General features: G+C 34.1%; 5 protein-coding genes across 7 annotated transcripts in view; 3 read left to right on the top strand and 2 right to left on the bottom strand.

Moving 5' to 3' along the window:
• The window catches only part of LOC110997136 (protein real-time), a 28,132-nt gene extending 21,903 nt beyond the window's left edge, over window positions 1–6,229 (bottom strand). The window contains exon 1 of the mRNA XM_045634816.1: window positions 5,899–6,229. Within this exon, the coding sequence (XP_045490772.1) occupies window positions 5,899–5,961 (63 nt within the window). The 5' untranslated portion in view covers window positions 5,962–6,229. The remainder of the gene's footprint in view (window positions 1–5,898) is intronic.
• A 448-nt stretch (window positions 6,230–6,677) lies between these two features.
• Window positions 6,678–12,212, top strand: LOC110997175 (ubiquitin-like modifier-activating enzyme 1). Its single transcript, XM_022265214.2, has 8 exons — window positions 6,678–7,558; window positions 7,968–8,378; window positions 8,558–8,816; window positions 9,570–9,745; window positions 9,986–10,207; window positions 10,317–10,568; window positions 10,763–11,068; window positions 11,160–12,212. Exons 1-8 carry the CDS (start codon window positions 6,824–6,826, stop codon window positions 11,931–11,933), a joined length of 3,135 nt encoding a protein of 1,044 aa, XP_022120906.1. The 5' UTR covers window positions 6,678–6,823; the 3' UTR covers window positions 11,934–12,212.
• Window positions 12,213–13,314: 1,102 nt separating this feature from the next.
• Window positions 13,315–19,508, bottom strand: LOC110997182. Of its 3 annotated transcripts, XM_022265223.2 has the most exons (6): window positions 18,967–19,507; window positions 16,851–18,722; window positions 16,263–16,451; window positions 15,567–15,703; window positions 15,220–15,308; window positions 13,315–14,429 (listed from the first exon to the last, which is right to left on the bottom strand). In XM_022265223.2, the coding sequence occupies exons 1-6, from the start codon at window positions 19,057–19,059 to the stop codon at window positions 14,359–14,361; spliced, it is 2,451 nt and encodes an 816-aa protein (XP_022120915.2). In that variant the 5' UTR covers window positions 19,060–19,507; the 3' UTR covers window positions 13,315–14,358. The 3 variants fall into 3 exon arrangements, with proteins under 3 accessions (XP_022120915.2, XP_022120917.2, XP_022120916.2); XM_022265225.2 differs by lacking the exon at window positions 16,263–16,451 and having other exon boundaries at window positions 18,967–19,508; XM_022265224.2 differs by lacking the exon at window positions 15,220–15,308 and having other exon boundaries at window positions 18,967–19,506.
• A 1,378-nt stretch (window positions 19,509–20,886) lies between these two features.
• Window positions 20,887–23,292, top strand: LOC110997181 (protein-S-isoprenylcysteine O-methyltransferase). The gene is made up of 5 exons (XM_022265222.2): window positions 20,887–21,290; window positions 21,399–21,657; window positions 21,895–22,004; window positions 22,231–22,338; window positions 22,633–23,292. Exons 1-5 carry the CDS (start codon window positions 21,075–21,077, stop codon window positions 22,819–22,821), a joined length of 882 nt encoding a protein of 293 aa, XP_022120914.1. The 5' UTR covers window positions 20,887–21,074; the 3' UTR covers window positions 22,822–23,292.
• A 378-nt stretch (window positions 23,293–23,670) lies between these two features.
• On the top strand, window positions 23,671–26,804 carry LOC123689134 (granzyme M-like). Its single transcript, XM_045627994.1, has 6 exons — window positions 23,671–23,802; window positions 23,994–24,320; window positions 24,666–24,765; window positions 25,137–25,362; window positions 25,683–25,817; window positions 26,102–26,804. Exons 1-6 carry the CDS (start codon window positions 23,760–23,762, stop codon window positions 26,258–26,260), a joined length of 990 nt encoding a protein of 329 aa, XP_045483950.1. The 5' UTR covers window positions 23,671–23,759; the 3' UTR covers window positions 26,261–26,804.
• Window positions 26,805–27,210: the final 406 nt, after the last annotated feature.

Raw genomic sequence — 27,210 nt, 5'->3', positions numbered from 1 at the left:
TCGACTATTTTGGGCCTGTTGAGACGAGAGACAAAAGAATGGCTCGTTTGGTGTACGTTCAATTGTATAGTGAACAGGATCTCTAGTCACGCAAATATATTTCCTATATTGGACAGGACCAAGTTGAAGGATATGAGTGCGCCACAAAAAAGTGGATATAGGAGCGGTAGCGGGCAGCTAATGGAGAAAGAGAGCCATAGACAGAGTCAGTTGGGAATGCTGGGGTTGGCCTTTAACCAGCCAAGGGATTCCGATCGACGGTACTGAGCTAGGATATGATATATAGGATAAAAAGCATCATCATCTTCATCATCATCAGTCATGATTGGAAATTAACCGAATGTTTTACTTATTATTGATAAGCCTTTTTAATAATAAGAGAATATCGAAAGAGGCATCTATTGCAGACATTTAATCTCCGAATTATACTATCTAATATAAATCTCGCTCGCTGTTTCGGCCTCGGTTTCTCGTCTGATCGAAAATGTGATGTGATTGAATTGTTATTTAAAATACGTAATGCATATCGAGTTATAATTTGCCGAGCACCAGGTGAAATAGTTCTCCTACGGATCAGCAGGGGAACTATTTCGGTGCCTGCAACAAATTGAATAATCGCTTTGTTATTGAATGACCCGAGGCACGGTCATTACGCCGAAACAATATTGAACTCCGACATTCGGCCCCATTTCTAACAAGGGCGAAAGGCTCTTTATGAATTCCCCGATACATTATCCATTTACTTAAGAACATATGAGTGTTGGTATACAATCGGTCACGCAACTGGATTCTTTTAACGACTGTTTATTCCCACGACACGTGATTATATCTATTAAGCAAAATAAATAAGTCCCAAACCAATGTATCTTTAAACCGACCACTTCACATACAATCAAACAACAAAAAATTATAATAAAGGTTACAACTATAAGCAAACATTTTTAAATTATATATTTCCTCTTTAAATTTAAGCATTAAAATACATAGAATGCAACGGAAGTTTGATCCATCAGTACGTAACTTCGAAAAGATCGGCAAATACTGGAATGTTTTGGCGAAGTTATTTCGGTAATGCGCTGTAAAATTGTATTGATATTTCTATTTAATTCTATTGTTCAGGTATTAACTTTCATAAACAATCCATCGTCTTGAATATATAGTCTATTATAGTTTTAAAAAAATAAACCTACCTAAATGTATTTTCTTTAATAAGGTTTCTTTTCATACTAACTGTGTAGTCCATTTTTGTAATTGTACAGTAACAAATAAATACATATTTTTAAACATTAGGTAATATAAATCTATTATTTATAAACTGTAATAATTTCCTTCTTACCCTTTTAGAGAATTTACTTACTGACTTGTAGCTAAAATATTTTCAGATAAATAAATAATTCATTATTAATACTGTAATATCGTGTAAGTATTTAGTATCTAAATTAAATTTTCAACAGCGTAAGAACATAAAAATTATCGAGTAATGTTAGCACACTGTTTCAACGGCTTATTATACGATACGATAAAAATTTGTCGTTAATACGAGAAATGAATCATAAATAAAGCACGTTGGAAGAAGCTCATAAACTTTTCAAAATGAGTATTTTTATAAGTAATCTTGTACAGTTTTAAAGTGCGTGTGTGTTTTTTTTTCGGTTTAGTATAATGTTCAAATACCATCGAGACATGTACACATAGTCGATTAGCTATGTACTGCTTTTCTGTACGAAATTCTTTTTTTAAATGTTTGAAGCTGTAAGAAATAATGTACCATGGTTCTCTTAGACATAACTTATAACAATATTTTCTCTTCTTCTTCTTCGAAAATAATATAAAATCGGTCGTATCGGTTAGTGTCAGCCACTCTAACGGTTACGACATCGCTATGGACTGTTGCAATTTCCTCTAGAACTAACTAAGTTTGTTAATTAAACCTAATACGAGGTTCTACTTAACGCAGTACCTTAGTTTCTTTTAACACACAATACCCGCAGCTATATTTACTTGATCTTAAAATAATCAAAGCGCTTCCTTAAAGTCTAAATACTTAAACCCAAAAAATACATTTTTATTTCATAATTTCTGTATCATACATATATGTATGCATATATGCATTTTATAAAACTGAAGTTTTTGTGTAAAAATAGTGCTGACCTCTGGTAAAATTGTAAAAAAGGAAATACAAAATTGTAAAATAATACTTGCGTTTTATTCAAATTAAACAAAGTTACAAAACTGTTCCCGAATTAATGTTCCTTTGTCCACGTTCAAAATATGTATTTACAAAATAGGTGAAGTGGTTTAAATATCAATCAATAAGGTATGATCAATAACAGAAACATCAGGTTGTGAAAGACACGTCGCACATATTATATGGGCGTACTCGCTTTGTATTAAAACCAAGCAAATTCCAAATCAATAAAAAGTCAACGCATTAAAACACGAAATAATTAATCGAAACATAAAATTTATTTAACCAATTATATGAAAAACTAATATTAGTGGATCATAAAACCTATTTAGAAATTATTCAATAATTTTCAATTAAATTCAGATAATAATGAATAAACATTTTCCAGAATTCAATTACAACAACACATCACGTTAGCAGTAAGTGTTAGCCAATTCTCAAAGACGTGATAATAATATTAGCAACAAGGAACTGATACGAAGGTCAAATGTCGAATACTGGACGAGGTTTCGCTTTCATTCTTGTTATCGTTGTCCCAAAAAGTTATTTAAGACACAGATTACGCTCTAACATGTGACAGATTTAGGTATACGCTCCTACAGTCTGAAACATGAGATGCTACTACATTTCTTGGCGCCTATTACCAAAAAACACATCCGCTTCCGGCTATATATTACTAATATAAATTACTGAATTAACTACGAATTTATAAACAAAACTATCTTATTCTATATTAACAGCACAGACTATTTCCTATCTATAAAATATCTCTCATAATATTTTATTAAATACTAGCTGACCTGGCAAAAGTCGTTTTGCCATGTATATCATTTCTTACTTAGAACATTTTATGGTTCTATCTTTAATAGTTTAGGCAGGGTACTCAAAATAAGTTACTTTTTTGGCTGATTTTATACACCTTGTGTCCGAAAAACCCTAATATCTTACGGAACCCTATTTTTGTTCAAAATTAAATATAGCCTATATTACTCGTGGATAATGTAGCTTTCGAATGGTGAAAGAATTTTTAAAATCGGTCCAGTAGTTTATGAGCCTATTCATTACAATCAAACAAACAAAGTTTTCCTCTTTATAATATTAGTATAGATTTGCTTCGCTACTAAACTCGTTTGTGGCTCGTGGCTTCTGTGATCAGGATCTCAATAAAATCGGTTTAAAACGCGGAAATCTATTGTAACCTTTCTATCAATTTGCTGCATTACAGGGCATAAATGTTAAGTCACCGAGGACATGAGATAATCTTTATAATCCAACATGTACACTGTACATGCCAAAGGCGCTAGAACCTTTTAGGATTTCTGTAGCTGCCTGACACACATCGTTGACTTTTTCCTCACGATGTTTTCCTTTACCATACGCGCAAAGCCGGGGATCGAAGCTACCCAGCTAGCCGGACAAGAGTCGCACATAAATACCATTTCCAACATTGCTTAATCCTATAAATTTTAGCAAGAACATTTTATTATGAGAGTAAAATTAAAATCGGTACATGAATACCTGGCGTATTCATGTTATCTCGTCGTCTGATTTGTTTCGTAAATATTAAAAGTATTAATTCGCAATTGGCATAACTGGTATCTCTGACAATTATATCTTCATGGTCATTTGTATGTAAAGTTCTATTATGATAACAAAATGCGAAGAAATTACGGGCGTGTGATTTAAACAAATAATAGTAACGCGGTTGATGCCAACACTTATGGAATAACCATTTACAGAGTCAAGAAGAGTAAGTACATTCGAAAAGAACACGATATCTCCTTGTAATCAAAGGTCCTCAATGACGTCGTAATTATCTGACTGAATCAAAAGACAAAAGAACTATAGGCAGGTAAATCACCTTGCTGGCGATTGTACATCGCAAGCGCCGCGCCGTGTGCTGATATACACATCAATAATATATATAGAAAATTCTACACGTGCTATCCGCGAGGACGCTGCCACATTTAATATTCACGTGGCCAACAATCCTTATAATGAAGACAAATTCACACATATATGCTATATTTTATAAAATAATATTATTTCAAACTGAAATATATTATAGATTACAATAGTAATACGAGAAAATTAACAATTCTTTTTAACTTATGGATTCCATAGTATGTATTACTAAAATTATGAAATCCCATGCCTCACTGACAACGTTGGTAAAGGGACCGACTAAGGGAAGTACATATAAAGGACTGCAAACAAAACTGTTTGAAGAAGAGAATAGAAGTTACGCACGTCAGGCGTGTTTTTTTAATTTTTTTTTATTTTTATAAAATTTTTATAAACATATTTTTATTATTAAGATTTCGTATAAAAGGAGATTTCTTTTCAAACTTAGGTGATCCAAAATTTCACTACTGCAAACATAGAGAATATAACCATGTGGTTATATAGTCTTTGACTGCAAAGGTAATAAAACATTATTTGCCGATATTGATGTCGCGTATTACGACTCTGTGAAAATGTAGTTTAATTTCAAAAGTAGGTTGCTAATTAATCACAGTCGTATTGTTTTTACAAACAGCGGTCAATGAACCCAAGATCGCTGAAAATTGCCGAAAATGGTTGACCCACTTAGCAAGTCATTAGACATTGTTAATATCCTTCAAATCTGACTATTGCGATTCTCACAGCAATAAATACGATTTCTCTTTAGTATAATCAATTTAGTCAGCAGAAAATTAAACATTCTTTTGGCAAATTTTAGGCAAATAATTAATATTGGGCATATAACAACAGGATTGCTGATTTTGAACTGGATTTTCCGACGTAAATTATGTATGTTGTATGTACTAATATAACATAATTATAAATAAAGCTTTATGTCCTCAAATCTAAATTAGTCACATTTGTATTCTAACAATGCTGTAGACCATATTTAAAAACAAGGGGTCATAAATTTTATCACATCACTCAGACCTCATTTGGAATCCCCGAAGCATTTTTAAGTACTGACATACCACTACAGGATTGGTAAACTAAAACTTTCAATAAAAAAAGATAATTGAAATCCTTAATATGCCACATCAGCACTATAAATATTGCAAGTACATCTGGTTTTGTTGTTAGAAGTTTGGGAATTTATATAATAAAATCTAAAATCTAAAGGTAGTCTATAAAAGTTGTACCCAGATCTATAGTAACTTTTATATTTAAAAGAAATAAAACACATTTTTTATAAAACAATGATTATTAACAATTTACATCATATCACCTCAATAAAAATGACAATAAACAGACATTTATAAATAATTCAATTGACCTTTCTATTACTTCCTCTAGTAAATATATTCCATATATTATGTTTCAACATAAATAAAACATAGTTTTATTTTGCCTTTTTAGTGTTTAAATCATAACTTTATATATGGTTATAGCAGGAAAGAAATATACATAATAGTATGCATAAAGATAAAAAATACAATTAGATTAAATTTAATAATACAGTGTGATATAAAATGAATCATATATTAAACATAATGTTTTTCTACACATATTATATATGTATATATATATTATTACTTACCTACTTGATGAATCGTTTTTATTATATCATGTTAAAACTTGTAAAACTGGTAACAAGTCAAGAGTAACCACTGTTTCTTGAGACTTCAAACTCACATAACAGCAGTACCTTGTTGGTTCAAGTATGGGTAATGATTACTTACAAATCTAATAAGTAAACTAAATCTCACCGCCATAACCATTTCGAAGGGATATTTGTGCACCCTCACGGAAGAAACGTACTCCTGCACCATGATTGCAATCACAGAAAATTCACTCAGTCAAAATAAGGACAACGATCCTTTACACAAATTACTTCTTAGTTCATTATGTTTATCAATTTTTTTTCGATAATAACCTCGATTTAATTGGACTTCCTTTCACTCGCGACAAACCATTATCAAAATAAACGAACACCAAACAAAAAATAACACGAAAATACGTCAAGACAAAAACCAACAAAACAACAGCCAACAAGAAGCAAACTATGGATCCGTGTAATCCAAAAGTAAAAATGAAATTAGATTCATGGAAACTGTCGTCGACGGACTGTCATGGATGGACGTTCGACTGTCAAGCTGACGTAAGGGGATTATTCAAAAAGTAAACTTTTTCAGATCTAGTTTTTCTTTGGTTGTCTTTTAAGTATAGCATTAAAAAAAGTATTGCTTCAATAACTTATGAAATGTCTACAATCTGCAATTATTTTGTTTAAATATTCAAAAAAAGATACAATCTATGGCAACTTCCAAAATAAAAATGTAAACGGCGAAAAGATCCGAGAATTATTAATTTGTATGGTTCGCTGTTCAGTTCTTTTATCCAAGTATGTAAATTAATATTATAATATTTAATATTTATCAATTAATGTAATTAGTACATTCGAATTTAATAATATATTAAATTTTATTCAAACAGTGAAAAGTAATAACGCAAAAATATCTACATCCGGCGAATTTGACGTTTCTAAATCTTGTTGCTATCTTCAGAGCAGTGAGTAAGCGAAGAGCGGTTTAGTGCGAGACGACCATTATCATTTCAAGATTTTAATATTTTCTGGATTGAGCTAAAAAACAAAAACCAAAATTTCGTCAAAATTGTGCGCGTTCGTGCCCGATGTCTAGTGCTGAAGTCGCCGATAATTCCGTTGACCCCCCGGCGAAAAAGCGGAAGCTAAATAAAGGAGAAGCGAGTTGCAAATCATCAGCAATGGCGAACAATGGAACGCGTGTCGAAGATGAGATTGACGAGAGTTTGTATTCAAGGCAGCTGTACGTTCTCGGGCATGATGCAATGCGCCGCATGGCTCACTCTGATGTCCTTGTCTCGGGATTAGGGGGCTTAGGGGTTGAGATTGCAAAAAATGTAATCCTTGGTGGAGTTAAATCTGTCACTCTTCACGATGAACGTACATGTAAAGTTTCAGATTTGTCATCACAGTTCTATCTATCCGAGGCCTCTATTGGACAGAATAGGGCGGTGGCATCATGTGAACAGTTAGCTGAACTAAACCATTATGTGCCAACAACAGCATATACAGAGCCGCTTACTGAAGAATTCTTGCAAAAGTTTCGAGTTGTGGTGCTGACGGGAGCAACTCGAGCGGAGCAGGATCGAGTAGCTGCTATAACTCACGCAAACAATATAGCATTAATCATCGCTGATACCAGGGGATTATTCTCTCAAGTATTTTGTGATTTTGGACCAGAATTTACTGTTTATGATGTTACGGGAGAGAATCCAGTGTCGGCTATGGTAGCTGACATCACACATGAATATGAAGCTGTAGTCACCTGCCTCGATGACACCCGCCATGGTCTTGAGGATGGAGATTATGTCACTTTCAGTGAGGTATGTCTTATATATTAATTTACAACTAATATTGATAGTATAAATTTCATATTTTATAAATGATCTTATTATTAGTGATCCACACATTTCACAATCCTCAATGACTCATAGTAATCATGTCTATTCTATTTCCTGTCCTAATGTTAAACATGCCAAATCTTCCCTGTATGTTCATGTAAACATATCATGGTTTATTTAAAAATGTTGCTAAATGCATGATGAGATTATTTTTAAATGAAATGATCTTTCTAAAATCTTTGAAGTGAGAACAGGAAAGTTGGGGAAAAGCATTCTGCTGGTGGCACATAAGAAGCAAAATTCAAGATCTAATCATGATTTTTTTAATTTAAATTGTAGATATGAAAACCTGGTTTTGGTGACTATAAATAATACTATTATTCTTTTTCAGGTTCAAGGAATGACGGAGTTAAATGGCTGTGAACCACGTAAAATTAAAGTAATGGGCCCATACACATTTAGTATTGGAGACACAACAACTTTTTCAAAATATGCTAGAGGTGGTATTGTAACTCAAGTTAAGATGCCCAAAAAACTTAATTTTAAACCTCTTAGTGAATCTTTGAAAGAACCAGAATATCTTATTACTGATTTTGCTAAGATGGACTATCCTCAGCAGCTACATGTGGCATTTGCTGCATTACACAAGTTTGAACAAGCTGAAGGGTATACTCCAAAACCCTGGTGTAATGCTGATGCATCTAAGTTTATTGATTATGTCAAAAATATTCTAAAGAGTGGTGAAATGTTTAAAGAAGGTGAAATGGAGATTAATACAGACTTAATAGAAATATTTGCAAAGGTGTGTTGTGTATATAATATGGAAACTTTAAAAAATTATCTAATAAAATCACCCAATGAAAAAAACCTACCTAAATCTGATCACAAAATTTAAATTACAAGCCATTAATTTTATGTACTTTTAAATAGAACAGACATTTCCTCATTAATAATGGGTTATGAATGAATGTTATTTTGCAGGTTTCTTCTGGTGATCTTAACCCAATGAATGCTTCTATCGGAGGTGTTGTGGCTCAAGAAGTAATGAAAGCTTGTTCTGGAAAATTCCACCCCATTGTCCAGTGGTTGTACCTAGATGCTATTGAATGCCTTCCTAAAGATAAGTCTGCACTAACTGAGGAAAACTGTAAACCAATTGGGTCACGGTATGATGGTCAGGTTGCTGTATTTGGTAAAGACTTCCAAAGGAGGATTGGTGAACTAAAGTATTTTATTGTTGGTGAGTTAAATATCTATTTATCTCATTTTTTTATATATATAATTAGAGTATAAGCACATTTTTATGTATTACAGCATTGATTTGCTCCTAAGAGACAAATTAAATGTGAACATACATTTTTATCCTTAATGTAGGTATTCAGATAGGTTGATTATTTTAAACACAAGATAGCAAGTAGAAGGACAATGAACTTCTATAAAATTAAATAACGGTTTTGTGTTACATTATTTTGCTAATGATTCATTCTAGGAATTCATATGGAATTATATTATATATTTCATTCTTTTCCTACAGCCATCGTTTTTATACAACTTAAATCAACAACTCAATTTTTTTTGTTTATTATATCTTACATTTTGAATAACTTCTATAAGTATGACATTGATATTTGATGTTGTAAGAAGATTACAAGCACTATTTATCTTAAGTACGAAACATTATTAAGGCTTCCCTGATCATCTCTTTGCAAGCTGCTTTGAGTATTTCTGTTAAATGTTATTTGTTATAAAACAATATTATGTTAGTTTATTTCTTGATGTGGATTTCACATTATTATTTATTACTACTTACCTCTATTACTTTTGTTTTTTTTTTTATAAAATTATAAACAAGTAATGTAGCAACATTACTTTTATTTGTATATATTTTCCCTATTGGCTTTGCTAATCAGATTGAGATTTTGATACTACTTACGATAATAAAAATTAATGGCAAATATACTGTTTATTTATTTATATTAATAACAATTTACAGGCGCGGGCGCTATAGGATGTGAATTGTTAAAGAACTTTGCAATGATTGGTGTTGGCGCTGCTGGTGGTCAAGTTACTCTTACCGACATGGATCTCATTGAGAAATCAAACTTAAACAGACAGTTCCTTTTCAGGCCTCACGACGTACAGAAACCTAAATCCAGTACTGCAGCTAAAGTAAATATAACTTACTTGCCCCTTTTAATTCTGAAAATTTGCAATTTGAAGAAAATAAAGCAAACAGTAATATATCTAAGAATGCTAAAGTTATAAATAAATCTTTATAGTTAAGTTATTCATGAGCACCAAGAGTATAAAGATCTTTGTTTTTTTTCTTAAACAAGTCTTTAGATTATACTGATTGACAAATAAAAATGTGTATTTTGTACTGGCTTAATCAAATACTGAATATTTCAGGCAGTTAAGAAGATGAACCCATCAATGAATGTTTTGGCTCAAGAAAACCGAGTATGCCCTGAGACTGAATCGGTGTATGATGATGCATTCTTTGAAGCCTTGGACGGAGTTGCCAATGCTTTAGATAATCTGGATGCTAGAATTTACATGGACAGACGATGTGTCTACTACAGGAAACCTTTGTTAGAGAGTGGAACTCTTGGTACTAAGGGAAATACACAGGTATAATCATACAAACAACACAGTTTTCTATACAAGAACAATTAAAGCTTTTTGACCCTACAGTTACCTAATCCAATTTATACTCAAAAGTTTTTCTTCAATATTTCAGGTCGTAGTGCCCTTCTTAACAGAATCGTACAGCTCCTCTCAAGATCCCCCAGAGAAGAGTATTCCTATCTGTACTCTCAAGAATTTCCCGAACGCGATTGAACACACACTCCAGTGGGCTCGTGATGAGTTTGAAGGTCTGTTCCGACAAGCAGCTGAACATGCCGCACAGTATCTCCAGGATCCTCATTTCCTGGAGAGGAGTATGAAGCTACCTGGTACACAGCCTCTCGATGCCTTGGAGAGTGTGCGAGTAAGTTATAGTAGACTGTATGAAATAATAAGATCACATTTTTTCTATTGTGTATGTATGTTCAATTGTTATGTAAATTATAGGAAAAGCTATACATTAACAAGCTTGTACTTGTAACAATAAATCTTAGTGTGATATACTTATGACACACTTTAAATGAGAAGTATATAATTTTTTATTAAATTTTTTTCCAGAATGCAATAAACGACCGACCCCTGAACTTCGACGACTGCATCACGTGGGCTCGTTTACACTGGGAAGCCCAGTATTCCAACCAAATCAAACAGCTCCTCTACAACTTTCCTCCAGACCAGGTCACCACCAGTGGAGCCCCATTCTGGTCCGGTCCCAAGAGATGTCCGACTCCCCTGGCCTTCGACCCCAACGACAACCTCCACTTGGACTACGTGATCGCCGCTGCCAACTTGAGGGCCCAAGTTTATGGATTGCCTCCTTGTGTAGACAGAGAGCATATTGCAAAGCTGGCAAATAGCATACAGGTATAGCTTGTTCACTCTCAAAAGAGCCCACCCATTGAAATATCCAGCGTTGAACAGACTAACCTGTTTTTAAATGTTATCAAATTTCCAGGTGCCAGACTTTAAACCGCGTTCGGGCGTCAAGATCGCCGTGACCGACGCTCAGCTGCAGCAAAACAACGACGACATGGACCAAGACCGAGTGAAGAACATCGTGGCGGATCTTCCCCCTCCCTCGAAACTCGGCAACCTCAAGATAACTCCCCTGGACTTCGAGAAAGACGACGATTCCAACTTCCACATGGACTTCATCGTGGCCGCGTCGAACCTGCGAGCGGCCAACTACAGCATACCGCCGGCCGACAGACATCGCTCCAAGCTGATCGCCGGAAAGATCATCCCGGCCATCGCCACCACCACCTCGGTGGTCGCCGGACTCGTCTGCCTCGAGCTGTACAAGTTGGCCCAAGGGTTCAACTCGCTCGACGTCTTCAAGAACGGATTCGTCAATCTCGCGCTGCCCTTCTTCGGATTCTCGGAACCGATCTCGGCCCCCACCAACAAATATTACGACAAGGAGTGGACCCTCTGGGACCGCTTCGAGGTCAAGGGCGAAGTGACGCTGCAGGAGTTCATCGACTACTTCAAGAACACGCATAAGCTGGAGATCACGATGCTGTCGCAAGGGGTGTGCATGCTGTACTCGTTCTTCATGCCGAAGGCCAAGCGCCAGGAGAGGCTGAACCTTCCCATGTCGGAGGTCGTGACGAAGGTCTCCAAGAGGAAGCTGGAGCCCCACGTGAAGGCCTTGGTTTTCGAGCTGTGCTGTAACGACGAGCAGGGCGAGGACATCGAGGTGCCCTACGTGAAATATACTTTGCCTTAATGTGTCCCGCTGACGAAGACCAGAGCCGCCGACGCATTTCGTCGCATTTACGAATTTTTCACATAAAGAGGGTATTTTTAAAGGCAGTTAGTTAATAGGTATTTTGAGTGCCTCAGTGTTTGTACAGACGTCGATAAATTTCAGTGCTTCTCACGCTTCCGTTTATATTTATGGCAATTTATTTGCTCACACTTTGAGTGCTATTCATTTATTTTTTGGAATATTATGTGAGATCAAATAGGTCTGTATATGAAGAAATTAAAAATAATATTTGAGCTACGTTTTGTTTTATTTGCGACTGTCCTTTGTCTTTATTATGTGTGTGTGTGTATACATCAGCATTGATTAAGTTAGATTACTTCACTTGACTTGATAGTAATTACACATATAGGAACATGTAATCATTAGACATGACTTGTTTACTGCACTTTTTAACATTAAATCAATATGGCCTTAAAGCATGTTTTGATAAATTTGATTTATATAGAAAAACATTACCATGGTAACAAATATGATAGTATATTCCATACCAGTACCGAAGTTTATAAAGCAGTTGTTTTATGTGTTAATAGAGCAGCTCGGAGTATTCGTAAATGATACATAAATAGTATTTAACAATTATAAGGCTTTAGTTATTTAGAAAGAGCACATTGCTCCCTTAAAGGCTATCAACGCTTCCACGAAAAAAACGTCTTATGATGGACCTCTTTGAATGGGACGTGTATGTATTGAAATGGGTCATATACTTAGGACCTGCGTGGCACATTTAGCCGGAAATCGACGAGAATTATGTACTTATAAACACACCTCAATCCCTACTTAATAAGCTAATAACCATTGTTTATTATGTCTTTAAAGCTCGTATCTAATTACATCTTAAAAAACATTTTTTCATATGACTATACACTATCAGGAAGGAAAATAAAATAATACTTATAGTTTTCAAATATTTATTGTAAAATGGGTTACATGAAAAATATTTTTTTCGAAAATTTAGCATTTGTGCCAAAACTATTAAAACATTTTCGAAATTTGACTAGTTACATGCGCTTAAAAAACTATTGTTAAGACCTGCAGCATTAAACGGTCACGCGAAATATGGACAGTTAACCTTACTGAATGTTAGATTTGTACTTTAAATTAATTTTATCTGTATTCCTGGAAGCCAGTATATTTTGGCAAAAAAGGTTTGCGTTGATACAAGTAAGTTTCCAAATTTCGAGCGACTAAATAAATAACTACAAGCTACATTTGCAAGTTATACCTACTCGCAATTAAAGCAAATAAGCTCAGAGAGCGCCGTCACAACCATCGCAGGGGCATCTCTAAAGAAGTCATTTGTGTGATTCCTACAGAGCCACGAGCCAAAACCAGCATTTTCAATGCCACAGTACCGTCGCGTCCACACACTGTATTACGAGTGGAATCGGCAAAAAAGTGTGGAAAGCTAACGTGTAAAATAGGCTTCGTTTTACGAGTTTTTCCACACTTGTCTAATAAAAGTATAAAATCAAATTTTTATTGTACTATTGAGTTTGACATTATACTATATAATTATAATTAGTAGCAATTCCTTTAGTAAAAAATCTCGTTTACTTTTTACGTTCAAAGAAAATAAGACATAATTTATTAATATTTAACAATAATTGTATCATTTTAATGGAATTTAATTATTAACGCGATACTAAGTTATTTTAAATACACTCATATACAATGTGAAATATTAAACATGATTCGTAATTAAAATTAAGGTTGGCTCACCATTTAATGTTTATATCGGAAATGTAAAAATTAAATATAATTAAAAAGCTAACTTAAGTTACCTAGCACGTAAGACAAAGCGGGTAATAATTTCTTTGCTAGATACATTTTGAACTTATTCATATTCAAAGATGGAAAACACAATTTATTCTGTCAATAACGTGTAAGGATTTACAAATTAAATTTAAATAAATAAGAATATTCAAGTTTAGATTTTAATGAAATTGTTTTGTAATATTTAAATCAAAATGTAAATCCCCATGCTAGTTTTATCACGGAACTCGGAAATGAATATTTTAATTTGTCGTCAATCATAAGAGTTATTCAATCGTCTAGCTTATGATCTGTGAAAAGTGTTATATCTATGGCCAATTATTTTACAGCTATCGTGAACTGTCAATGTTAGAGACGTCGCCCTTCAATTAAATATTTGCGATAGAGGGTCACACTAGCCGCGAAATATTTCCGTCTTGCGTCTGTCTGTTGTGTTTGCCAAAGACTATGCACTAAATGATACCTTTATGTTAATTATATTAAAATCTGGGCATATAATTAGGGCGTGAAACCATTATCTTTTCTACGGCGCATTAGGATATTTTATCGTTAGCGTTCTTTAGGTGTAATCACGCAGCCAACATCGCGTGATAAAGGCGGGCATACAAGGTCAGCGCCATGGACGACGTCGCGGGCTCGGCATATAGCGGCGTACGCTGCTCTTTTCGCCGCTAAAAGTCTCTGTAAAGTCATTTATTTATACAATAAATCAACAAATCGGTAATTAATCTGAAGGTTAAGTGCGGCCGGCAGCCATATCGCATATATGAGAGCTTTTTCAAGCAGCCAGTAATAATAAGAAAGCTAAAAATAATAAATAAAAACATTGTATGTAGGTACTCATCGTTATTATAAAACATAACATATATAATGTATATACCATATAAATGTATATACCGTGCACTATAATATTCACAGGGATAAGCTGAAGAAGTTACACAAGTTTCGAAGTCGATTGAAAATAGGAAGCGTGTTTTACGTAGCGGAGATTTCAAAATATTAAAAAAAAAATGAGAAGGATTTTCTAGAACATATCTATTCTAGGAACGTAAATCGTAGCTTCTATGTGCTCAATGAATACTTGTTCGTACTGTGAAGGTAAACTTAGAGACAGTGTCTTACAGTCTTAGACCTAAAAAACCACGCTATGTGTAAAGGCTGATCAACTGCTATGAAAAATAATTAATAAATGCATTATTTTTTAATACATTTTATGATTCCTTAGAGATATTATGCATATCTAAGTCTAAAAAAGCTAAAACAACAAAATTCGCAGAAAATCTTGATGAAAAGCTAAATTAAAAAAGAGCACAACCATATTTTCTTATGAATAAGCTAACATAGAATTTAAAAAATAACAAACAGCAGAAAATAACATAAACGTTAATGAAGAAATAATAGAAAAACGTCACCAAAGATCTATGAAATAGCAAAAGACAACGACGTGCACAAATAACTTTAACTTTTTTACCATAATTGGATTGAGTCATTAGAGACGCGTTCGTCGATCGCTTGCTGCGCGCGGGAAACGCACCGCAGTGACTTTGTGACATTAGGTCCCTGTATGTATTAACTTATTTATTGTCAATTGTCATTCTATGTAATCCTAAGTAATTGTATCTGGTGTACTGAATTTTTTTTGGTATAGGACTGAACTACTCATAGAACATGCAGTTACGTGCCATAACTAATAAACTCCAACGCATAGATATTAGTTAACCCGAGTAAACATTTATGTACGTCTTATTCTGAATTTGTTACTTGTTGGGCAATCGTAATCACGATTTGAGATTGAAAGTAAACTTGGCTCATGCTTACGTAGGTCGGTGTTGCCTTATAGGTGGCCGGTTGGCTAGTGAGCGTCGTCGACCGCGGTCTGCCGAAATCATGGCGCAGCGCTCAGTTGCAGTGCTCGTTATAAATGTATCGTGGAGAGAGTAGCACGCTGCTGTTATCTGGAAAGTCACATTTTGTTTCCAATCATACAATTAAAACATTAACAGATGAGGTTTACTCTGCAATTTTTACAATAAACAAATGTGACGTATTAATTTAATAAGCAAAGTTTGCGAACATCATTCCAGGATAATAATTATAGTTTCAGAATAAATCAATCATTATTTTATCTACCTAGTACTGAAGTATAATGATCTCTACCGAATACTGTCTATTCTAAATTTTAAGTACTGAATTAGTAAGGTGCACTATTTACACTTAGCTAAGATGTTTTACTTTATCAAAATGAAACGAATACACTACAAGATCGATTTTATTTTCGAATTAAGAACAGTGTAAAAATACTTTTGGCTAAATAATAAAAATCTAGTGCGGCTACAATACGGATCTTGGCTTCAGATTGCATTCGAATTCTTTATATTAGTGCTCATCCTTCATTCAAACGCAAGGTTGAGAGTCGCACACTTAAGCCATTAGGCCAACGCATGCTCATGGAATTCAGATAGAGGTTGTAAACGATTTAGGCAAATCAAACTTAAAACGCGTGTTTAGAGTTACCTGCTGAATCAAGCGCCTGTGTAAATCAACATCAGCCCCGCTGATACCCTCGCGATCCTGATGCAACTGCAGCGCGCATAACAACGCGTCTTTGATAGTCTGAACGGTGCTTTGCACGCGTTCCGTGCGCATCAGTCTGCGCACGAGGAAACCTTTGGCATACGCCACGATCTTTGTTGCCGCTGCGCGCTGATCATAAATTCGGTCCAAATTATTTGGGACAGCGATTAAATGGAATAAAGATCGAAATAGAGGACGGGAGCGAGAGGAGAAGGATAGAAGTACATGTACAAGGATAGTGATACAAATAGGGTAGAGGAAGATGGAGGAGTAAGATGAAGAAGGAAGATATAGGAAGTGTTCAAAAGTAATAAACATCATCAGTAGCAGCATTATCATCAGAGAGATATTTTAAATTGCTAAGAAGACTGAGTTTACATTTCATGATGATAACTTGTTAGAGTATTTTAAATTTAATTTAGAATATATGTTAGGTATTTATATAAATTGTCTAGCTGTAGCTATTAATGAATAAATTAACTACCAAATTTTTACGATCTATCATATTAAATATTATTGATAAGGTACCTCTTGTGGGGTCGTCTGCCGGCAAACACTTGGCGCTCTTCTGGAACACATACTTTTTATGGAATTATGAATCGTTTCTTCCATGCTCTTAATAGCTCTGTCAGTGGACTTGCAGGGTTCCGCAAGAGGCATCGCTGTGGGGCTAACGTTCTTGTGGTAAATTTTAGTATTTTTCGGTGGAGTATAAGGACATTCGTCACTATTGTCAGACGGAAACGTCACATTTAAATCTGCCATCGTATCGTTCGTGCGGTCGGTTAATATTAGTTCAAATTCACGGTCAGAAGACGTGTCGTAGGTTAGCTTTCTCGAGGTTCCATTTCTACGTACAGGGGACTGGCTTTTTTTTACGGTCTGTGTCGGTTTTTGTGGGCTCTTTTCATTGACCGCACAAACCTTTCCTTTCTTTATACTTGATGTTATGTCTCTTGACTTTTTAAGAACATTATCACAATGATTTAAATAGTTATTAGTATCTGTAATAGTCGAATGGACGGGACTTTCACAAGAGCTTTTATGATTGATGAGTTGGTTCAAACTAACGGGGCCCCTCTCTGTTTTCTCAACCCATGCTTCCTTAACGTCGTTTGGAGGTTTTGGGCAAATAGTCTGAAGTTGATTATATAACATTTTGTTCTGCTCTTCAAAAACTTGTTGCAAAAGAATTTGCTCTTTTTTCTGTTTTTCCACTAGAGTAGCCATTTGGGCAAGCTGCTGTTTTTGTATTTTTTCATAAAGTTCTCTGACTCTAGTTGCAGGGTCTTCTGACTCTGATACAAGTGGTTTTGGTGATGTTTCTTTCTTTTCTATATCTTTAGGATTCACTTTCATAACCGGTGTTTTACTAATTTTACTCATCATAGTAGTGTTTCGTACTGGACTTTGACTTTTCTTTGGTTTTGTTATGGGTTCCGATTGGTTTGGAAGATTATGGATATTAACAACTCGTTTTGTACTCTCCTGGGTAAGCGACCTTGCTCTAATGTGTGTTGATGTAGATGGTGGTGTCTTTTTAGCTAGTTTAGTAATATCTTTCTGGTTCTTACTAGCTGTCTTTATGTTCTTTTGCTTTAATTCAAGTGCCATAGATGACCACTTTACTTTTGCAGATTCCAAGTCCCAACTTCTTCGCTTTTTATTTGGAGAAAAAAGGTTGGATGTGGACTCACTCATAGATATAGAATTTATTTCAACTCCAGTGTTCAAAGACTGGATTTCTAAATGAGCAAGCAGCATAGGACTGGGTGTTAAAATTGTGTAAGATCTTTGGCGAGAGAGTGGAATGCTATCACTACCTTTACTTTCTGTATGAATATTGTTCAACGAGCCTGTAAAGCTTTTTGCAGAAAGAGATGGAGGATCATCTTCATAAAGATGAACGGAAAGGGGTTCAATTAAATCTTCTTTGTTTACACTGACACTAAAAACAACTTTATCCTCAACTACTCTAGAAGAATCAATCTTAGAATCAATATTTTCCAATTCATTAGGACATTCACAGTCTCTGACTGGAACTTCAATAGAATTTGTATCTTGGAAACCATTCTTTTCATTAATGCTTAAACTTAGGTCTATTGTAAATTTTGATGGGGTCTTAGATAAACTCTCTAATTCTGTGACTGGAGATTCTAAATGTAGGGTACTTTTTTCGAGATCTTTTGTTGTAATTGAATTATAATTAAAATCTTTTTTATCATTGGCTGAAATATCATCTTGTTCTGATTCAGGAAGTTCAGGGGCATCTGTCTTGTCTTCAGTAGACTCTGTGTCATCACTTTCAAGCACAAATGTTTTTAGTGCTTGAATTCTTTTCTCAACCTCTATAGCCAAAAGTTTATAATACTGCATCTCTTTGCGACATTCCTTGGACAGCTGTTATGTAAATTAAAAATATGTAAGTTAGTGATGTCGCATTCAAGAAATAGAAAGACATATATCTACATACATATTATGTGCCTTACTAACAAAACCTTCAATACCTGATTTCAATTAAGCAGACTAGAAAGCTTTAAGTCTTTACATTTATAGATTAATTTGAATACTTAAGATGATATTATACAGCTTATAATCAATGGAGTATTACATATAGCTTTTAATATAAGAAAACATTACTTACAACCGGTGGTAGAAGGGGTACACCATTTAATTTAAGACACGATACATATTGGCCAGATTGTCGGACACATTTGACATCCCACGGATCGTTCATTGTGGCGATTACATCAGCGCATCGTTTAACATACACTAAAGCATCCCAAATAAGTGGAGGAAGATTTAATACGTATAATGACCAATTTTTGTGTCGATTCGTATGGTACGTAATTGCGATGAGGTACTCATAGATGATTACGTCAGTTAATTAAGCTTAACAGCACTAACTTGGACAATAACAAACTATTGAATATCTTTTACATTTTAATGCGAGTTTAGTGGTAAATGGGTAGCGCTGAGTTTTTTTTAATCATTCGTCTTTTGAAAAACTAAACCTTGATATTTTTTATTTTCAGTTAAGAGATAAATCTGTTTTAAAACCCATTATTTATACATAATAAAATATTTGTGAATATTCTAAAACAAATAATTTTTCAATTAATTACACGAAAATTCAAATTCTCACTTTTAGTTTTTCGTTAACAAAAAGTACTAAAATCAAAACATTGGGGTTGCCATGGTCACATCACGTATTTTGTGTGCATCTCAGTATTATCTACTATGTGTATCTATGGCGAATATTTCTGCCGATCTTCATAAAAAGAATAGTAGCGCTACAACCTTAAAGTCTTGGCATCTTCTTAAGATCTTTTCGGAAGCCATGGCAGAAAGCAAAGCTGTCGCACCAGTGGTGGCCACTGGTGCGACTGCTTTGCGGTAAATGTAGAACTCGCTACTTGCAAAATAAAAATCCCAGTAATCCCTACGCCACCTCAACTAATTTAACCCACTCTTCTTGAATACGGTCAAGTTGAACAGGGTTTGGTACTAAAAAGCTCCCATCCAGAGGTGAGAACTATATGAATGTTGCAAATTTGGAACATGTCATGCGTTGTTGTTATGCGGGAGGCTTAGACTCAATTGCATATCTGTGTAAGGTATACCTTACCGTACACCAGCTAAGCTACCACGGCAAAAGCACTCTGGATATCTGAGAGGTGGTAAATAATAGTTTCCATTATTCTGGAGAGCGAGAAGAGTAGTAATGGGGCGAAAGTTGGACGGATCAGAGCGATCAACTTTTATGGGGATCGTATGTATTGAAGTGGTCTTCCAACATAGCTAAAAGGGTACAGGTACCGGATGTATGTTGTATCAGAGTCTCGGCTTCGCAGATTCTAGGTGGAAATGAACATGGTCAATGTCAGTCTTGAACGCCATAGCCAACTGCACCTTCATACTTTAACCAGTTAACTCACTTGAGCACGAAAGCCGAGTATAATAAGATGAACCTATTTTATCACTTCACACCGATTTTTTGTGAGACAGTGGTACTGTCCAAGTCTTGCCTTCCCGTTCGTCGGAAGCCTGAAAGCACATCACTCCCACTCGGAAGGCGGTAAACTAATTGCACTGGTGAAATAACCTGTGATTCACAGGCAGTGGCGTAGCAAAGGAGGGGGAGGCAGGCCTGAAAGATTCTGACGCCGTCGTGGGAGTTTACTCGTCCCATACTCGCGTTTTTTAATAAATAATCCTGTCCTTTATCATATTAAATTTATTGGTTTTTACTTTCAAGGGAGTTAGACCACCAACTTCCACACCGGGTGCCATCCAAAGTAGCTACGCCACTGGTCACAACTCACAGGTTATTTCATCCATGGGCATTGGGTCGTCACGTCCGGATATTACAAGACTTTCGAGTATTAGAGGCCTAAAGATTTTTTGACATTTTATAAATCTTGAGGTATAGTGCCGTCTTTCTGATTTTTTTATATTTTTCAATATATGTGAATTTAATGCACAATGTGCCAATCGTGCGGGACCAACATATTTTAACTAAGTTTACACTTCACAATTTTTATTATTCCACAGTCTAGACGTAGGAAGTAGGAACTTGCAGTTAATAACCTGTGGTAAATTATTAAGGGATGTTATTAAAAGAGTAATATAAATACCGCTTAAAAACCCATATTAATGTTTTATATTGACTGTAATTTGTAAATAATATCTGATATGACCTTTTCTAATATACAGTAGTGCTATTCCAAATATTTAAGATCCGGCATCAGTATGAATGTTTTGATAAATCGACAGAAGTACTCCCCAGCTTTTGTGGCGTCTAGTTATTTTTGCATTTCTGCTAGTATTTTGACTGTGACTCTATTTTCGGGAAACATATTGGGTTACACATCGGAATTGTGGGCATTGAAGTACTGGGGACCAGCATTGTATTTATGCCTTCTTAATTTTACCCTTCGGTATTCATTAAAAGGCTTCCCATATGAAGTAAGTTGATTTTATTTTATTAGTATCTTGGATAAAGTTTTTCAAAAAGAATATGTATCTAGAAAAGTGTACTTTCATACTTATTACTAATTCTTTTGTAATTTTCAGGTTGCTTTAAGATCAGCATTTCTAGGATCAGTGTTAGCATTTGGGTTATATTTGACTTCATTGACTGCAACATGGAGGGCATTTGGCCTGTATATAATTGCACTTTCAATATTTCATTTCTCTGAATTCTTTGCTGTTGCACTTACAAATCCCAGAACATTAACTATTGATTCATTTATTTTGAATCATAGTCTTCAGTATTGGCTTGCTGCAATTGCTAGTTGGATTGAGATGTCAGTTGAGTGTTATTTCTTTCCTGGTAAGCTTTATATAAATATGTTGAATTTCAATCTTATTCATTATTTAATCTATTTAGCTGATGTGTGCATATTTTAATATTTGAAGAAAATATCCAGTCCATTTTTAAAACAGTTCAATGATGGTGCACCAATTACACTTTCCCGATTACCACGGCCGTTGGCTACTACCCGGTTTGAGAGAACCAGTTACAAATCTTGTTTGTATAACACTTTCTATCTTTAATTATTGTTTGTAGGTCTTAAATCAGCACAATGGGTGACGACACTGGGTGTTGCTATGTGTATTAGTGGAGAAGTGTGGAGGAAAATGGCCATGTTTACAGCTAAAACTAACTTTAATCATCATGTAAGTTGAGTAAGTTTTATACTAGTGATATAAAAGTAAATATTCAAAAGGATGTAATTCATGTGATTGATATATTTTTTATTATATTATGTACTTTTATATTTTCCTTAGCCTATGGGTTAAACTGATTTTTTGGCAATCACAATAGATAACCAGTAAGACACCAAATATGTATTTAAAAATGTGCAATCTTTTTTTTTAATTGAAGATGTATTGTGGGTTTCAGGTACAAACAGTAAAGAAAGCAGATCATCAACTTGTTACAGGTGGGGTGTATGCATTTTGCCGCCATCCTAGCTACATGGGTTGGTTTTACTGGTCAATAGGTACACAGGTTAGTGTCAGTGCTATATTATTATTTCGATTGCTGTACACTTGATTTCTTGTTTTGTTTTGGTTTTCATTAATCGAAGATTAGGTTTATTATTGGTATTAGATTGCATCTGTGTTAAGCTGCTCACATTTATATTTAATGCTATTGTTTCTGTTTTACTTGAGTTGAGTTTTTTTTAAATACATTATTTGAAAGATTATTAGTATGTCCACTAAGGGCTTAAGATAACTATCCCGCTGATCATCTTTCACCAGGTATTTATTACTATAGCTAACTAATCAATTTTTTTTTTAGATGATTCTTATAAACCCCATATGCTTGATGATCTATACCATAGTGTCATGGTCTTTCTTTCAAGAGCGTATTTATGCAGAGGAAATGTTCCTTGTGTCTTTCTTTGGAAACCAATACCTTAAATATCAGAAGCAGGTTGGCACTGGGATCCCATTCATCAAAGGCTATATTCCTGATGACAGCTTGTGATGGTTTAACTCTAGTTACAAATTGACCAGGAGATACTCATGGTGATAAACTGATAAAAAAGAACTAAAGAAGAGTAGAATTGTAAATACATAATTACAATATAAAATGGTTTTTATGTGTAATGTAATAATTAAATAGTAAATAAACATAAACTTTTGACTATCAGTTCTAAAGTAAAAGCAGTTGTAACTCAATCATATTTAAATGTCAACAAATGTCATAATTTATTGTGTTCCTATTTAGTAACTCACTGTAAATATGTTACACATTATTGCATTTTTAAATATTTTTTTAAGATTTTCATTATTGTTTCATTTCATGCCATAGATATTTTAATTCTAGTCAGTATTTTCTGTCGTAGTATTTTATATCAGAAAATGTATTGCAATATGTATTTATTGTAAAAGATTGTAACATAAAATGTATTTATTGGTTGTGAATGATAGATGATAAATGTTTATCTGAATTTAACTAGGTATTTTTAATTCACTTACAAAAGACAGTTTCCTTCAATACTATAAAAAAATAGTATTAAGTGTTGCTATCCCTTGAGGCAGGAGTACACTCTTTTTAAATACATGAAGGTTCTCCTAGGGAAGATTTTCACTGGGAAACAATTTCACAGCTCGCTATTTTTCAAAAGAAAATATTTAGTGAAATTGAGTCAGTAACTTCATACTACAAATTGTAGACTACGCACAGAGACGCAGATCACCAGCATAGAGATGTGTGTGATGTGTATTCCTAGTGATTTCCTAAGAATATCATGCTAATTGTGCCTTGTAGAGCTCCATATGTTTTACCTCTGTGAAATCTGCTTAAAGTAGCTTGTAGTTAAAAAAGTCTGAATTTCCAAAGCTACGTCATAAGTTTTGAAAACAAACTGTACTTTGTTTTCAAATCAATGTTTAACTCAGTAGTTACACACTTGACTTAAAATGGCAACCACTATTTTTATTTTCTTATTGGATTACATACCGGGTATGTTAAATTGTTGACTATTATACAAATCTTCTCGATTACGTAAAGTCTACTACAAAATATCAATTCTTTGTAAAATCGCAAATATTCAGAGGATTTTAAATATTTTTTAATAAATAAAAATAAATAACGAGTTTCAAAGATTGTGCCAGCCACACACCGTACTAATAACGGTGAATGTTTGTTTTTAGGTTTTGAAACTGCTTTTAATTCAAGTCTCCAGAACTTGAATGAGAATATTACAATCGATATTTGTGATTCACGTATATCTGAAGTTTTATTGAACGAAATACTTAAAATTGAAGAATTCAATGGCGTATACAGATATTTATACATATCACCAAATTACATTGATAAATTAAGCCCAATTAAAGCTTTATTTCATTTAAATAGTTCAGCCGATGGTTTCAATTACCAGATGGGTATTTCAGATTTGAATAATTTTCGTACTAAAATATCTCGAGAATATTTTCCCGCACAGGCGCCATTTTTGGTTGCCATATTTGAAACCCTCTCAAATAAAGAAAAACACTTTTTTAACGGATTATAGATATGTATTATTATATTTAAACTTATAATTATTTGTACATAATTTTAAATTTAAACCGACGTTTCGCGTGCTTTACAGCGTGCGTGGTCACGGTGACTGAAGACAAAGGTGTTAAATGTCAAAAAGTATTACAGCTGCAGAAAAATGTTGTGTTATCTGTATTTATTTCCCCGGAGTTGGTAAATTTAAAATTATGTACAAATAATTATAAGTTTAAATATAATAATACATATCTATAATCCGTTAAAAAAGTGTTTTTCTTTAAATGTGTAAAAGTTATGTAAATAAAAGACAATACTATGAACCCTCTCAAATATTACCGCGCAAACATGTGGTGGAGTGCTTTTGGCCAAAAATTGGGTACTTACTGCATCTACTTGTATTAATATGTTGCCGAATCTGTATAGAAATGGGTAAGTAATTAATATAATTGGGAAAGTGAATTTCTCATATTGTCACACAGTGTCGATACGAAAAATAACATTAGGTACATATTTTGTTTCGGCTATCAATCTATTTTCTACCTAAAATGTTTTACATTTTCTGTAGGTAGAGCCTTTTCAGTAGTTAACAAAGTTATAAGGCTTGGTTCGCTTTGGGTTGCGTAGAAAGCTAATATTAAACAGATACAGAAATGAGTTGTAGGTCTGCAATACGCGGAACATTTCTTCCCAAATCTATTACTCTAATCCTCATACCGTTAATAGGTCTTTCAACTTAAAAACAATATTTTTCTTTGATAAACCGACATTGGCGTTGAAAATAGTGCTATTAATGCTTTCAGGTCGGCTACTAGTAGAAGTTATCATACGGTTATCGCAAATTCGACCAACCCTCTATCTGACGGTTCTGTACACAACGTGACAGACGTGGTCTTTTATCCAAAAAAGCTCGTGCTCTTAGCATTGATGAGAATTAACCCAAGCATTGAAGTTAAACCATTGCAATTGTATAAAAGTAACTTTATGGATAACTTAGAAACTATGGTCTACGGATGGTCTGTTTACAAGGTGTTTAAACTTTTTTATAAAGAGACTACTCAGAACGTCAAAGAAGAATTCAAAAGCCTTTTGTATATTCAATTGTGGAGTCTTGCTAATATGTAGTTAGTTAATATTTAAAAACTTATAGTTGAACAAAGTACCTATTAACAGAAATAGAATATACATGTTACTAATATACACAGTTGACAAGTGTCTATGTCTATCATTTCATACAATAAGTACTTAATACAAATATTACAATAATTGAATAAATGGAAAGTAATAGTTTTCTATTGTTCCTACATTCTACTAAGGTACTATTTAGTCACCACCACACCGTTTTTTAGAATGAAAATGGGAGTGATGTAATGGAAACGAGTATTGTCGAATCAACAGCCCATAAATGCGACGCAAACCATGCTATTAGAGGAACACATTCGTTGATATGTTTGGTCGCCAAAAAGTCTAAAAATGTAAACAAGGTATTGGTTATTATAACTTATACATTGGAATGTGTAGAAATATCACACATTTTTATAAAATATAGGAAAATAATTGTAGGTTTTACAGTTTCCAATATTATATCAAAACTCGAGTTTAATAATTTGGTTCATCTTAAAAAGAATTAAAGAATATTTTGTAATACTAATGTCATTGTATCAGATGCAGCAGGGTTACCTTTACCGGATAACATCATGAAAACGACAATTTACTGCCACATATTCTTAAAACGTAAAGTAGACTTTCTGATCGTAGTTATTTCCAGATGAATTCCGGTGGTCCTGTGCTGGTTTTACGTCACAAGAAAGTGTATCTCTTGGGTATTGCAGTCGTCGATCGCATCTCTGCCGTTGTTCCTATTAACCACTATTATGGTTGGGTCAATTATATTTTAAAACAATATTGCATTTTTTATTTTTATTAGTTTGACCGAAATATTATAATAACAATATAACAAACCGTGCACCTCAACTATATTATTTAAAATCCCATTAGTTTTTTTTCGTTTAGTATTATGATTGAGTTTGAGGCGCGACTGCATAGTGCAGGCAGTTTATGTGGGTCTCGTTAATGTGCATACCCACCAAAACCCCAAGGCGCCACCAACAATCGCCCTAGACAGGATGCATTTGCACCAGAGGCTTATCTGCTTCCCGACTTTCCATACGACGGGTTCGTCTCCATCTTCACGCCCATTGTAAATTTGTGACGATACAGGTACTTGAAACAGCAAAACAGCATTTGAATAGTAATGATACAAATTCTAGCATAAAACTTTCTCATGTCGATTATAAAATAGACGTAATTCGACGTCATCAATAATTTATTATCCATACGATGTTACACAACTGATATTAATGGAAGGATGACTAGTGATTAACGACTTTCACTGGCTCTCAACTTTGCCTCGTTAAGCTTTTTGTAACAACTTTTGTAATCGTCGAAAATCTGTTAGGTTAAAACGCGTGTAATTTACGTCATATTAAAACAATTAAAGCAGGTTTTGTGGTATCGTGTTCACGGAATGCAGATAAAATAGAAATAATACTGGCGTAAAAAAATAATTTTATATTTTATAACAGAAATCAAAAAAATTCTCCACGATTCAGTAGTTAACGATATGGTTTATCAAATTATCTTTAAACTATTCAAAACTAAAGTGTCAACTTGGTGACGATTGAAAACTGACTTACATTGTTGTAAGAAAATATATTTTCAAGAACGACTGTGTCGTTTATCCCACACCTTCCATGTTCAGTTGATAAAGTAAATTTTTAATTGGTATGAGTGGGGAATAAAAACATAAGCCTATAATTTGTTTTTGTCGCACAATGGTTCTATGCAACCACAGGGATATTGTAACTGGACCTACCG

This window comes from Pieris rapae, chromosome 4, assembly GCF_905147795.1.
Source record: "Pieris rapae chromosome 4, ilPieRapa1.1, whole genome shotgun sequence".
Taxonomy (NCBI): Eukaryota; Metazoa; Arthropoda; class Insecta; order Lepidoptera; family Pieridae; genus Pieris; species Pieris rapae.
This window is presented reverse-complemented; position numbering and strand designations above follow the sequence as displayed.